The 15177-nt window shown below is 57.5% G+C and overlaps 2 protein-coding genes across 2 annotated transcripts; both read right to left on the reverse strand.

Annotated features, from left to right (window-relative positions):
• PHPT1 (phosphohistidine phosphatase 1) lies at positions 1-1426 on the reverse strand. The gene is made up of 3 exons (XM_084821234.1): positions 1252-1426; positions 794-918; positions 1-313 (listed from the first exon to the last, which is right to left on the reverse strand). The coding sequence occupies exons 1-3, from the start codon at positions 1391-1393 to the stop codon at positions 221-223; spliced, it is 360 nt and encodes a 119-aa protein (XP_084677360.1). The 5' UTR covers positions 1394-1426; the 3' UTR covers positions 1-220.
• Positions 1427-11576: 10150 nt separating this feature from the next.
• AJM1 (apical junction component 1 homolog) lies at positions 11577-15151 on the reverse strand. The gene has a single exon (XM_084821232.1). The coding sequence runs from the start codon at positions 15149-15151 to the stop codon at positions 11906-11908; it is 3246 nt and encodes a 1081-aa protein (XP_084677358.1). The 3' UTR covers positions 11577-11905.
• Positions 15152-15177: the final 26 nt, after the last annotated feature.

Genomic DNA, 15177 nt, shown 5'->3' on the forward strand with positions numbered 1-15177 from the left:
CCAGGCCAGCAAGAGTTTATTTCGTTCTATTCATGCACAGGGTTTGCACAGTCAACTGGAGACCGATACAGAGCACAAATCCAAACATCGACACCTTTGCATGCAAATCAAGCCGTTTCCCCAGCAGTCTCAGTTCATGCAGGATTGTACAGAGCCAGTCAGGACTGCACGAGGCGAAGGCCATCTCCTCGAGGCCTCTCTGGGGCAGAATCCACGGCTGTCAGTATCCTTCATCAGCCCAGGTGACCTCATAGTCAGGGTATCTGGCTTTCAGCTTCTCTGTGGAAATGGAGTGCTCTGCGCGGCCGAAGCCCTGTTAAAAAGAAACATTATCACCTTTATTAGCTGTGTTGCTGATGCAAGGCACGGAGAGGCTTATTGTGCTCAACGGGTACCCTCCTCTGGCAATCAAGCCTGGCTACGCTGGATAAGTTGCCGGCACCGTTGAAATCTCGGCACTTTGCTGAGACAGCATCACCGCAGCTCTTCTCATGCTCTTCCCCTGTGAAAACTGTTTCGCGGGTTGTGCCTTCCACAAAGGAAAAATGTTACATCCCAGGTGGTCCCCGAACGCTGCTCGTCTTCATACCAAACCCGGGGGGGCAACTATGAATGCACAAACGCGGCAGCGGGCGCGTTAAGCCCCGCCTGCTCCTGGCGCAGGAAGGTGGCGGCCAGCGTGCCTCCTGCGGGCGCCCCGCCCCGCCCCGCCCCGCCCCGCGGGCGAGTCCAGCCGCCAGCCAGCGAGCCGCGCCCGGCCCGCCGCCGGCCTCCCCGGGGCCCCCGGCCTTACCACGGAGTAGCCGTACACGTGGATCTTCTTGGCGCCGCTCTGGTGGGAGATCCGGCCGCCCCCCAGGCACCTGCAGCGGAAGCCCCGCGCCGCCAGCTCCTCCGCCGCGCGCTCGTACACGTCGGCTGCGGGGCAGGCGGGAGTCAGCGGCTGCGCTGCCGCGGGGCGGGGCGGGGCGGGGCGGGAGCGCCAGGAGCCCCCGGCCCGGAGCCGCCCCGGCAGGCGCCGCCCGCTCGCGCCCAGCCGCTGCCCGCCCCGCCCACGGCCCGGCCCCGCCCCGCCCACGGCCCCGCCCAGCCACAGCAAGGCCCCGCCCCCGCCCCGGGCTGGACGACGAGGCCCGCCTCTCGGCCCCGCCGCGCCCCCGCTCGTGCTACAAAGCCCCGCCCCCTCGCCGGCCCGGCCTCCGCCAATCAGGGCCGGCGCCCCGCCCCGCCCCGCCCCGCCCCGTGGCTCACCGTGGAACTCGGCCCAGGCGTAGCCGCGCACGACGTCCTTCCCAGGCCCCGCCCCCTCCGGCGTGACGCGAATCAGTACGTACTTGAAGACGCCGTCCGAGTCAATGTCCACGTCGGAGACGTGGTTCAAGGCCGCCGCCATCTCCGCCGCCGGCTGAGGAAAAAGGCTGAGGGGAAAGAGCGGCGCGCGCACCGGTGAAGCCTCGCCCCGATTGGCCAATTACGACCCACGTGCCTTACGTTGACCAATCGCAGCCTGGAGAGCCCATTGGCGACGGCTCTGCCCGCCTCTTAAATCATTGGCAAGCAGCGGCCAATCAGGGCACCCCAGAGAAGGCCGGAAAAAGGGAATGAATTAGCCAATCACGGTGTCCATGTGGGGCCACGTAGCCCAATCGCAGTCAAGGGGGTGGGCGGGACCACTGAGCGTGTCGTTCGGCGGCCAGAAGAGGCGCCGCCGTCAACAGAAGCGAACGTCCTTAAAGGGGCAGAGCTCTTAAAGGTCCTATCTGCCGACAAAAATTATAATAGCGTGGGACCTGCACATTTTTCGTTTATGGAAATAGGGAGGTTTCTATAAGGAGAATGAAGAGGGGGGCTCCGTGGCATGGCCGCTGCAGGGCTGGAGCCAGAGTGCCTCTGAGCACGTGCAGAATTCCTTCCCTCTTCTCCACACACACGTCGAGCCATTTGGGCAGCCCCTTCTCGCTCCCCGCCACCTCTCTCAGACTGAGGGTGCAGTCCTGGTGCGTGCTTACTCAGAAGTAAGCCCAGCTGCGTTCGAGCTGTGTTGGGGAGGGAGGGAAGATAAGCCCCACAGCAGTTACTCCGGAGTAGGCACGCTGCAGCAGCCTTCCAGATGTGATAGACTGCAGTTCCCATCAGCCCCAGCATGCTTGGCCCAATAGCTTCCCCCAACCCAGGGACTCCAGCAGTATTTTTTTATTTAAAAAACGCATGCCCCTTTCTTCTCGTGCCTACACACCACTCAGGAAGGCTAAGCACTGAAACGCTATGGAATTCCAAAACAACAGCAATGCAATCAAATGTCTGTGCGGCATGGAGACTTCTTGGTGTGGTGTCGGTGCGTGTCGTTGACCCCACACAGACCCCCTAACACACCGCTTTCCTGGTATCGTAAGCACCCAATAACCTCAATTGCTAAAGATTTAAAAATGGCTGAATGTGCATGAATTGCAACAGTAGATCCACGGGGAGATTAAACAGCTGCAGTACATCCCTAGTCTTCAGAAGCCAGTAAACTGCTATAAATTTTAATTGCTCTGATCTGTTTTGCTTCCCCTGGTTCTTCAAAAAAAAAAGATTTTACATGTCTTTACATATGGCTCTTGATTGCATGGTTTGATATTTTGTGGCATTTTAATGGCATTTTGTGTTTCGTTATATGTAATCCATCCTTGAAACTCATTGGACAGAGTGTAATGCCATAAGGTATGTAAGTACAGCTGCTTCTAGATGAAGTCTTTATTGTGCCTCGCCCAGCCTCATTCACAGCATTTTACTGGGAGCCAGATGACATTTGCCCAGGGCTGGCGTCAAGGGTCAGCATGGTTGGGCACCTGCCAAGGGCCCTGCAGTGAGCAGGGGCCCACTGACAAAAGGTCCCTGGAGGTGTTGCTCCGCTCCCCACTGCATCCTGCTTGTTCACCCGCCTCTTGCTCTGACCAAGACAATGTTGGGGGTGAGAAGGAGCAGCTGGAAATGCCGTGGCCTCCTTGCTCACTGGCTCTCTGCCTGTCAAGCAAGCAAATGATGAGGAAGAGGATGAAGAGCAAGAGCAGCTGGTGACCATGGCGGTGAGAAGGGAGGCTGACTGAGGGAGGGGGGCTATGGAGGGCGTGTTGCTCAAGGGCCCCCCCGAAACTTGGACCCTTTCACTTGCAACCCTCCCATGTTTTCCTGCCGCTTTGTCTTGCTTTTTCTTTATCAGGGAAAATCCTTTAAGGAAGGAAAGAACAGCTGCACAAGGCCTTTGGATTGGTAGCACTAGGAGCCTCCTTCCATCTGGAAGCCCACTAAACCAGGACAGGACAAGCTGTTGCACAGGGAAGAGATGCAAAAGGCAAAGAAACTTCAGGCAGATCCTTTGTGTAAAAATACGTTTGCAATGCCAGGCTCGAAACTCTGGAATTTAGGCAAAGGGTCTCTGAGCCTATACAGATTACCTACTGTTTATTTATCACTGTCATCTAATAAAGTGCTAATTCCAGCTAGGTGAAACTAGGCTGAGCCTCAAAATCTCTCATTTTTTACATCACTTCCTCCATAGAAAAACAAACACCTCCAGATTAATTGAACCAGAAAAATCCTCTCATGGTTAGGATCCCGTTCCACTGGACACCCCCTCCTCCAATTTTCTGCCTCCATCCTGCCCATTGCCTCCTCTCCAAAATAAAAAAACCGGCACAAAGATTGTACATTCCAGTTACATTTCATATTTATTCAAAGGAAATATTTTTTCTCATATTTATATATATATATATATATGTCATATATATATTTATATGTATAGATTTTATCTTCAGAATTGTGCCATGGGAAACCAGCAGACTTGGACAATGGCAACGTGAGAAAATACAGACCTGCTCTGCTCTGCACGAGAGAAAATGTGGAACTCTTCACTATTTATACAGTATAATTTTTTAAGACTATTTTTCTTTTTTTGTAAATAAAGGAAATATACAGAACATGCATTTATCAAAGGAGCTGCTCCCGGATCAGCAAATTCTCCCGGAGGGAGAGGGGCAGCAGACAGCAGCTGGCTGAAGGAATGACTTGAAGAACTGTGTGGCAGCCAGAAGAACCCACCCTCGGAGTGCAGCCGGAGGGCGCCCGCTTGCAGAAGGCCGCACCGCCGCCTTGGGGCAGGACCACTCCCGCAGAAGAAGCACGGGGCCAGCGCGGAGGGGTCCCCGCCGCGCGGCGGCTGGGGGCTCCGGGTCTTGTCCGCTGCTCCTCCCAGCCCGGGGAAGGCTGCCCAGGGCACGGCGGTCGGAGGGCCGGCGGACAAGCCCGGGAGGCGCTGCCCAGCCGCGGCAGCGGGCATCAGCCCCCGACCCCGCCAGGGGGGCGGGCCGGCGCGGAGGTGGCCAGGCGCGAGCGCGCAACGGCGGCGCAGTCTGGCTGCCCGCAAAGGGGCAACGCTGGAAGCAGCCGCGGCGCCGCGCCTCGCCCCCGGCCCCGAGCCGCTCCGGCCCCGCGCGCCGAGCCCCCTCGGGAAGGCGGCGGCGCAGCCCTGCGGAGGCGGCGCCGCGCGCTCCGTGCCCGCGGGAGGGCCCCTCCGCCAGATCAGCTGCCTCCCGGCGCCGCTGGGGCCCGCTGCGGGGGGGCCCGGGGAGAATGGCGCGGTGCTGGCCCCGGGCCACCCCCAGAAGCGCGGAGAGGGAAGCGGCGCCTCCCGCAGAGCCCCGCCGAGCGGGTCAAGCCGGTCCCGCCCGCCTCCGAAGGCGGCTCCCCGGCCTGCTCGCCTCCTCCGAGCCCTGGAGACGTTTTGCGCCCCAACCCGAGGCATCCTGCTCCGGGATTTAAAACGGGGCGCGCGGGCGGGGGGCAGAATGTCAGGCAAAATGTGGCCCGGTCCTGAGATCGCACACGAGTCGTTGGGAGCGAGGTTCGGGGCGGCCGGGAGCCCCCGCAGGTCCGCTGCAGGAAAAGGGGACGGGAGCCCCAGAACCCGAAGGAAGCTCCGCGTAAGTCGGCAGTCGCCAAACGGGCGACCCAGCGCTGCGCCTCCAGCGGGCCCTGCGTAGCTGCCTCCGCCCGCGCTGCGCTCGCCCCCCGCCTCTCCCTGGTGATCGCAAGGATGCACAGGCCGCAGGTGCACCGGCACGTTTCCTTACGGGGCAGCACATGCCCCATGCGCCGGAGGTGGCCCAAGGGAGCATCGGCCACCCTTGAAACGGCCCATGTGATGGTCTTCCCCAAACTGGGGCCCTCCAGGCGTTTGGACTACGACTCCCATCAGCCCCACCCAGCATGGCCAATTGTCTGGGAGCTGTACCCCCTGCACCACAGTACACATGTGTAACGCTGGTGTGAGGGCTGGATGCTGCATGTTCACAACAGCACAGCACATCACAGCACGCAAGTCTGGCCGCTGCAACTGCACAACAGCTGTCTTCAGATCCTCTCCCCCTGCCCCATAATACCATCACCTGTTCACATCCACCCACCCCACTTTGTCCCAGGGTTATCTCATGGCAGGGGAACACCCCTCCATCCATGCACACCCACCATGCACCCATCCTCCTCCCCACGGTTCCCCACTTTATCCACCATCGAACCCCATATACACACACCCATTGCACCCAGGACATGCCAACAAAGCATCATCAAGGTTTCCCAAACCAGTCCTACCAGAGGCATTCTTTGTTTCTGGATTGGAACGGGTGGCACCATCACACTCTTTTATACCCCCCCCCCAAAAGTAAGAGATGATTTGCCAGCTCTCAGAGGAGTCCACCAGCCCACCCCGTGTATCTGCGTGGGCCACTTCTCTCTCCTGAGTGCAGGTAATTCTGCATGGGAATGACAGGAGGATGCAACCACAGCCGCTCCAGAGATGTAGCAAAACTCTCCCAAGGCGATAGGAAAGAGGCCAAGTTAGAACAGTGATTCATACAAAGATGCGGCAGGCAGCCTCTGCACAGAGCCACTAGGCTCTCAGGAACTTGGCATTTCAAAATAATGAATTTAATTTCTTCTGGCACACACACACTAGTGCCCCAACACAGCATGACAGCTCCAAGATTGTCCACAGCCACCAGGACAGAGGCCCTAGTGCTCCAGGGCACATCCCTTCACGCCTTGACACATATTTTAGGACCACAGCAAATGAATGCGCCTGAAATCGTAAGATGCAACCTTTCCCTGCATTCCATAGACAGAGAAATAGAGCTTTCCCATGCCTACATCGCAAGAGTGGGGCCCTCAGGCACAGCCTGTAACTTTGTCAGGCATGGGACAATTTGGCAAAAAGCAGAACAGGAAATGTGGGAAAGATGCAGAACCACCGGACGATCAGGGAAAGGGGTGGGCTTCCCCTCCTCAAGATGATCTTTAAATTTTTGAATTTGCTGCCGCAGGATGTGATCAGGGCCACTGGCTTATCCAAGTGTTGGATATTTACCAAAAATTGAACTGCCGTGTTCTGGAAACAAAGCACGCAGGGCTGCCACCACCTTCATGCCCTAAGTCATGTTCCAAAGGCAGCTGGCTGGCCACCACAGGAACAGGAAGCTGGGTTAGGTGGAGCTTCAGTGGACCCAGGACTGGGAGGGCAGGTCTCGACACCAGAAGTGCCAGAGAGGGCCAGGCCATGTTGGCTAGTGCAGACAGGCTCCGGGAGCTGTAAATACAATCATCTTGGACCCCAAGAGGGGCTGAGCAAATTAGACAAGCAAATGGTCGAGAGGTGAGGAAAATAAGGGCTGGACCACCCAAGGCAACCAAATGCCTCCTCTTCCATCAGCTGGAGTGAAACTAAAAGACTCGCATGAGGAGAAGGTGGTTCCGAAACAAGGGGCTCATAATGCCATAAATCTGCCTTCCGCAACCTGGAGCCCTCCGGGGTGTTGGACTGCAGGTCCCATCATTCCCAGCCAGCATGGCCAATGGCTGGGAATGCTAAGACTTGCAGTCCAACACACCGAGAGGGCTCCAGGATGTGGAAGGCTGCGGTAAATTGTTATTTTGACACCCCTTTCCACCAAGAACCAGCATCTGGGTGAATTAAGCAAGAGTGCGGACTACAAAGGATACTGCTCCTCAGATTATTCCTCCTACTCAAAAGTAGCCTGCAGTCAACAGTCTCCGGATTTCTCCTCCTCTCCCATTGCGCTCAATAGCTGAATGCCCTTTCCTGAGCTAGGCTGCATGCATGAGCAGCTGCATTCTGGTGATTTGCCGCACCTGCTGCCCTCACCAAGCCTCTCTTGGCAAAAGACCGCTACATACATTTGTATTTATTCCCTCTCCCCTTTGGCTGGCTCTGATATTCCCTCTCCCTTTGGCTGGTCTGTTTTTGCAGTTATTGTTCTTTAGTTGCTTTTAAAGTCGTTTTGTTGATATGTTTTAGTTATGCTTTCAATTCTGATCACTAGCCCCTGGAGAGATGGGCCAGAAAGGAGGGTCATCCATAGTCCAATCAATGTAAAGGAATCTAACACTGATTTGAAGAGCCGTTGAACAGTTGTGTGACTTGCCAGCCAGCCCTAAATGTACGGGGCAGCCCCTGACTCTCAACCTCTGCTTCCATCTGCAACACTGGCCAAACAAGGCTGCCATCCTGCACACATTGGGAGTAAGCGCCACTGAGCACCGCGAGACTTGCTTCCAAGTAAACACACAAAGGATTGGTGCAGAGATCATTGGCACAAAGCACACTGACCGATCAGGAAGGAAAACGCTGTTATGAAGAGCTAGGTTTACAATCCTGCACGTGCAATTCAAGTTGCCACACGGCGTCAGAAAAGAATGTGGTCCCAGTTGACGCTGGGCTGGGGGACAGTCCCAAGGCAGCAGTTCAGGGCGGGGGGGGGCTGTTAGGCCAGCTGTTTGAATCAACACCACCAAGGAGGAAGACATATAGGCACCCATGCTCTTCTCCGGCAACAAAGGTCAGCGCTACTCCCTGGCAGGTTGCCTTCCTGAAGTGCTCCAAGCAGTTCACAGTTGCATCAAGCCACTCCTTACAACAGGGGTGGGAGAACTTCCGGCGCCACGGACACATTTGGCAACTTGAGAAACTGTCCTGGGCACCACCACAAAATGGCTGCCATGAGAGGTGTGGCAGGACAAGCCGCCCGCCCCAGTGACGGTCCAAGGCAGAGGTGGGGTCTGAGCCACAGCACACTAAAGAACTCCTTTGAACCCACAGTTTCCAGCACCAACAGAAACCGATTTCACAGCAATCCCAGCTGCCAGTCAGAAAATGGGTCAATTTTTCAAGCAGTGGGAGGGTAGGGTCACCTTGGCAGGTACCAAGAAAGGTGTCTGAGGGGTCACATTGGTGCCTGCAGACAAAACATGGCCTACCGCTGCCTTGTCAGATAAGCTTGCCTAATTACCCCCATACTGCAGATGGGGAAGCCGAGGCTGAGAGAAGACGGCTCAAACCAGAGGGGTTTACAGCTTCAGCACTGAGCTGCGACCACTCCAAGGGACAGGCAGCGGTAGGCCCGTTTGTGCATTGCACCTCCTTCCCGAGTTTCTAGTTAGCGCCAACAGGAAGGAGCAAGGATGTCTGGTGCTGAGCACTGGGGCCCAGGGGGCGGGAGAGGATAACCACCTGTGGGTTTAAGGGCCTGGCCCCTAACAGCCAGGCTCCGCCAGCCTCAGATGCCTCCCTTCCCAGTTCCTGTTCTCCCATCCTACAACTCCTGCTCAGTTTCCACGGCAACTGCATCCAGTTCCTGCAGCTCCTGACCTGGATTTCACTGGAGGGGATCAGTGTACGCACCACCCCATCCCTCCCTGCCCTGATGGCGAAGCTGGGAAGAGGATGCAGCTCAGCACCATCTGGCAGGATAAGGCATCCCTGTGTGGATGGTTCCAAATGATTTCTGCTAAGACGGTGGTGCGCAGAAGGTATAAGCAGGGTGGCAGAGAGGCAGGGGAGGGAAGAGGAGCAGGTGTCTGTTTGCCAGGGGACTCGGATGCCAGCCACGCAGCACGCAAGGCCCCTTTGTCTCCACTCTGCGTAGCACACATGAAGCTGCGCGTGTTGCAGCTGAGTGCAGGGGGTGGGGGAAATGCATTCAGAATTCAAGCATCTTGGAAATCTGAGTGTCCCACATTGACATCAGGCAAAGTTTGTCTGGTGGTGAAGTCTCCAAAACCAGAAGGGGAGCCAGGCACGCTTTGCTGCAGTGCAAGGTGGGTGTCAGGGCTCACCGTAGACCTCTACCACCCCTAGCAGAAGGGGTAAATCTGCCTCCATTTTAAAAAGGGGATGGATGGAGAGAAGACAGAATTGTCCTTTTTTTAAAAGGGGGAAGCAGAGATCCGCAAGATGTTGATTTTCGTGCCCAAATACCACACCGTGCTTTTTTAAATGTCTAAACCTGCCTTATTCTATATCCAGATTATTTGTCCATTTAGCCTAGCATTGTGTACCCCAGCCTTTCCCAACCTGGAGCCCTCCAGATGCTGTGGACTACAAACCCATCACCCCAGACATGTGGCTGGGGTGATGGGGTTTGTAGTCCAAAGGTCACCTGGAGGGCACCAGGTTGGGGGAGGCTGGCCTACTCCAGGGTCTTGGCTACAGAGAGGCCTTCCTGCATTAAGCTACATTACAAGTTCAATGTAGAAGTCTGGGACCGGCAGCCATAGCGTCCTGTCCTGCCCCGTGGAAGGAGGGAGGGGTTGGATGCCACACCACTGCTGGAGTACCACCTCCAAGCCTGGCTCCCATTATGCGGCCATCAGTGCTCAAGGCGACAAGAGGCAATGATCCACAACAATTCACCACATCGTGAGGGACAGAAGGCCTGGGAAGGTGACAGAGTCAACAGGCAGGACGGTGGCTACACAGGGGCCGTGCAGTGGATCCATTCATTGCAATGGGTCCCATGCCAGGAGGCCTCCTTGCCAGAAGTGCTTGGAGTCCCTGTCCCCCCCATCTCCACCAATCCACTGAGAAAGTGCAGGTCCTCGTCCCCACTCAGCCACGAACCTTCCTTGAGCCAGCCTAACCCACCTCACAGTGTCATTGTTCCCAGGGTAAGAGTGCAATCCTGTGCATGTTTAGACAGAAAAAAGTCCTACAACTCCCAGCATTCCCCAGCAGCACCCTAAAAGAGGCAGAGAAGAGGGAGAAGAAGCATGCACACCACCTAAAGATCCTCAGAGGAAGGACGGGATAACACGATCACAGAAAAGGAGATAAAAATAATGAAGCAAAGTTGTGATGGGAATAACACTCACATCTGAATTCACCCAAGGTCCCCTGTTCAGAAGAGCACCTCCACTAGTCTGGATCAATGCCACCAGCTCCATCCCCACAGAGGGTTGCCAATGGGGACGAGGGTTCCATTTTCCCCATAATAAGCGTGCGTCGAAAGGGGAAGGGGAAAGCATCCCCAATTGCGAGCAAGGCCGTTGCAGGCAGGGAACTTGTGGAATACAGTGTTCCTGATGCGAGGGCAGGGCCTGGGAGGGGTAGCCATGACTCCCAGGTATTTTGGCGATGAAGTGGGAAGCCCAAACAGCAGCCCACACTTTTGCAAAGGGAGATGGGGAAAGGGCGATCCCAAAAGGGATCCAAAGCAAAGTGTTCCCTAAAGGGCCTGAAATGCAGTGGTGCTCCTGTTTACATATATGGGGCTTGTGCAGAACTTGCCAGTGGACTGGGGGCCCCCATGGATCAGATCCGTCTGTCTCCCGTTCCACGTCCAAATTCTGCCCACCCCCCATCTCGCCTCAGGGCAGGGCTGGCTCCGACGGCTCCAAATCTGTTTGTTCAAGATGTGAGGATGCAAATCCAGATCCCAAGATTGTGCAGGGCATATGTTATAATTTTGTGGGAAATCTCAGGAAAAGGGCACCTTGTACAACCAGAAGCGTGCACCAGTCGCTCTCAGGTGAGAGCCCACGGCACGACCCACCAGACGTCTTTGCCTACTTCTCGCTCATGTAAATGCCCCCCTCCAGTCGGAAACGTCCACAGTCAGCACCGATGCTTGGCCAGAGGAGGTCCCATACCCTGGCTTGTGCTTGGGGGGGAGCCATCTCTGCAGAACAGCAGAGCACTTGGGTATTCCTCAGGAGGCTGGGAAGGAGGAGTCAAATCTAGTCCCCGACCACACTCACTCAGAGATGTCGCACTGTTCTCCTGTGGTTACAGGACATGTCAGCAGCCGAGAAGTTGGAAATTTGGATTGGAGGCTAGGCAAAGACGGTGCCAATGCTACATAGGAAAGATCCCCCCCCCCAGTGCCCTGAAGGCCTTGTGTAAGAACCTCAGAGCTCAATGACTGCAAATAAACCCCTCCCACCCCCAGCCAGGCCTGGATAAAACTGACATAATTTGGAGCAGATGAGGACTCACAAATCTCACAAATCTCTCAAGGAAATGATCCCAACCAAAATGTGGGTTGCAAACTTTTTCTTTTCCACATTTCTATTCCCCCATGTCATTTTAAAACACACACACACACACACGCGCACACGCGCACACACCCCCCCCCAATATTCCTAATATGGATACTGTTGGTTGCAGGGAGGATCTAACAAAATGCCTATGAATGTCAGTAAAGCTGAGCATTATTGACATAAAAGTTCACCAATAAAACTTCAAAATATTATCATTTTTAAAATCAAATATGCTGGGGGGGTGTCATTTCAACATTCCAGATTCAAATTTTGAATTGGTGGCAAAAACTTTCCATTTCAGTAGCTAAGTCCCAAGGGCCCCTGGCCCGGGCAGCAGCACCTTTCCCCAGAGAGCCTTGCTCCTGCTGGGCCTGCCCATTCCCTGGCCAAGGGTTACTTGTAGAAAGAACAGGAACATGCCAACCATTCACATTAGTACTCTGATAATAAAATACACTTCTAAGAAAAGGGCAATCAATAGGAGGCCCTTGGGGGGGGCAGGGGAAGGGGGGGAACCAGAGTGGCGATAGCGGTGGGATCACATGATGTCATCAAGGAGGTTGGGGCTCGCCACCCAGTCAAGAGTGCGCGGCTCAGAGGCCGCCATGATCATACACATAAACTGCTTCCCGGTCCTCTTGTCAATGGGGTAGATGGTGGTGGGCGTAAAGCGCCTGTTGCTCTCCACAAACGCGCAGAGCTGCTCGTAAATCTTCGGGAACTCGTGCCGCAGGAAGACGCCGCGGATGCGCAGCTCCCGCTGGATGTGAATGAAGCAGACCTCACGGGCCTTGCGCCCTTCCTCACCCTCCTTGTCGATGTCGGCCGTGCCCGGAGGGGGTGTCAGGATCAGCGTCTCCATGTCCCGCTCCCTCTTGAGGATCTTCTTTTCGGGGCTTGAGGACGCCAAGGCCACCTTGGCATACTTGCGGACAGTCGGCACCTGCACCTTTGGGGAAGGCCTCTCGGGGACGTTCTGCCCCACAGCCACTGTCACATTCAGGAGGAAGCATTCGTCTGGGTCATACTGCTGGCCGGCCTCCCGGAGCTCCCGGGCATAGTCCCCGAGGTTGTCTGAGTAGCCTTCGAGTTCCCGCAGCGACAAGTAGGTGGGCGACACCAGCAGACTCTCAAGGCCGAACTGCAGGAAGTTCTCTGCCGAGCCGGAGTTGGGGAAGCCCAGGAAGAGCACCCCGCGGCCACGGGAAAGGAAGCCCACCTTGGCGATGCGGGAGAAGGCCTTGTGCACCTCTCCGCTCTCCCGGCAGAACTGGAGGACGTGGCGGCAGGTGCTGCCAATCCGGCCATAGATGCAGCTCTCCTTGTGGGTGTCCCAGTCCTCCCGCCGGCAGTTGCGGGAACAGTAGTAGGTGTAGCAGCTGTGGCAGGACTTGAAATAGAGGCAGGCGTTGAACATGGTCTCCGTCCGGCGGCACTTGGCGTTGGAGCACATCATCACATCGTCCTCGTCGGCGCTGAGGTCCGGGGAGCAGTCGTCCAGCGGCTTTTCCAGAGGCCCGGTGGACACGGGCACCTCGGCGGAGCGTCGGCCTTGGTCCTTGCGGAGCTCAGCATGGAAGGAGCTGCGGCCAGGTTGCTCCTTGGTGGGGCGGGGCTCCAAAGGCTTCCAGCATTCGGTCTTCTTGGCAGGAAGGGCCATGCTGTCGCTGATCAGCCGCCGGAGCTGGTCTGCCAAATTGCTGATCTCACTCGGCTGGCAAATGGTGGGGGGCTTATAGTCAATCACCAGGTCCGTAATGAGCTCGTCCAACTGCTCCAGGCTGCGCTGGCGGGCGGCGTTCTCTTTGGCACCGGGGTCCAGGACGTAGGGCCGGATGGGGACACAGCCCCTGTCTCGCCCATCGCCAGAGTCCAACACATCCCAGCTGGCTGATCGCCTCTCATTCTTGCAGAGCCCATTGGCCTGGATGTCATTGTCCGTGATGGTGATCTCTGGGGTAACGTACCAGCCGTGCCGCCCACCGTCTGCATGCACCTTCTCAATGAGGGAGTTCTCAGAGAGCGAAAGGGCAGCATAGCGTTTGGGTGAGCTGGACAAATTGACCACTACTGGTTGCCGCCGGTCATCAGGGGATAAGGCACGATGCGGATCCCGGGCCAACAGGTTCTCATAGCTGCGCCCGCGCAACAGAGAGTCTTCCCGTCGCACGTGGGGGGTCAAGATGTTGTCCCAGGACTTGGAGTAGTGCCGCGTGTCTGTGCCGAGCCTGGGAGGGCTGACGCTGTAGCTGGCATGCCAGGAGGACAGCATGGCCCGGGGAGCAGGCTGGTGGGGGGGCAAGCGGGGCATTTGCCACGTTTGGTAGGGCAGTGACCCCCTCTCAGGGCAGTACCAGTCATTAAATTGCACGGCCGGAGCGCTGCGGGGGTATGGATAAGTCCGGGACATGGCTTCCCGCTCGTGATATTTCCCATAATCCTCTGTGTAGAAGACTCGGGGGTTAGACCTCAAGGCGGGGTATGCCCTGGGGTCTTCGGCATAAACGGCTTTCACGGGGGCTGTCCTGGGAGTGTAAAAGCGAGGGTCGTCGTTGTAGTACGTCCGGGCGGGAGCCTCCTGGATGGGATATGGGGTCCTGCTGTCCTCCACAAAAAACGTCCTGGCTGGGAGAGGGTGGAAGCTGCTTTGGGGAGGTTCTTCTGCATAAAAGGTCTGGGGTGGGAGCACGTGCCCCCCATAATGGGGTGGGTATCCCTCGTAGCTGGAGCTTTTCAGAGGGAAGCTGCCTGGCTCTTCGGTATAGAAGAACTTGGTTGGCACGTACGGGGAGTAGGGGATGCAGCCTCCCTCCGGCATGGCGGGGCCTCCATCATAGAGTTCAGCGGGGTACGGCGCCAGCACCCGGTGTTCCCCACTGTAAGTGTCACTGGGGGTGGGAGTCCGAGACACGGACACCTGCCGACTGCTGGGCACAGTCAAGCTGTGCGTGGCGCCCGGAGGCCGGGCCCAGGCTGCCGGGGCCTCTCCGAGGCCATGCGAGGCCTTGGTGCTCCGGGCCGCATGCATCACAGTGGCCTCGTCTGGCTTGATGTCCACCCGACGCTTGACATGCACGCTGGGGGGCAGAGGCCTCACAGCCGCGGGGCCCTCCTCGTAGCAGTTGGCGCCTGTGACACAGAGCGGGGAGATGCGGCTGCCGCTGCTGCGCTGGGGCTGCAGCTTGATGGGGTGCACCTCGCTCATCAGGGCCTTCATGGAGGCATAGCTGCTCTCCCGGCGTGGGGACAGCTCCGTCCGCTCGGGTTCCCGGGAGACCCGGTGCGCCTCGCGCCCCCTCCGGATGGGTGCTGGCGGGGAGCATGAGGACACGGGGATGGCGACCGGGACGAAGGTGGATTGGACCCGGGGGGCGCTCTTGGACCGGGCACGCCGCCTGGGCTCTGCCCGGGGGGCCGGCTCCTTGGGGAGGTCCTTCCTGTGCGAGCAGGCTTTGCTGGCGTACTCCTCCAAAGCAGCTGCCCGGATGGATGCCTTCCTGCCGCCGGGGGCCGAGGACGGCTCGGGGGTAGGCGGCCGCCGGGAGCGCCGCTCCATGGTGGGAGGGGTGGGCGGCGGCTCGTCTAGGGACTCCAGGAAGTCAAAGCTGCGGCAGTGCCGCTTGTTGAAGGGCTGCGGGGGCTGGCTCTCCGGGGGGGAAGACATGGAGCCCTCACATTGCCTCGTGGGGGGGCAGAAGGCGGAAGGGGAGGGGGCGACCGAGGCCACGTTGATGTCCTGGTATACTGTAGACACTAGGATATCAGGTGGGTCCGTTCGGGTCATCTTAAAATCAGCTTTCTGCTCCCTCC

The sequence above is a fragment of the Heloderma suspectum genome, chromosome 14 (assembly GCF_057233095.1).
Source record: "Heloderma suspectum isolate Gila_16-S chromosome 14, 16-S_ref, whole genome shotgun sequence".
Lineage (NCBI taxonomy): Eukaryota > Metazoa > Chordata > Lepidosauria > Squamata > Helodermatidae > Heloderma > Heloderma suspectum.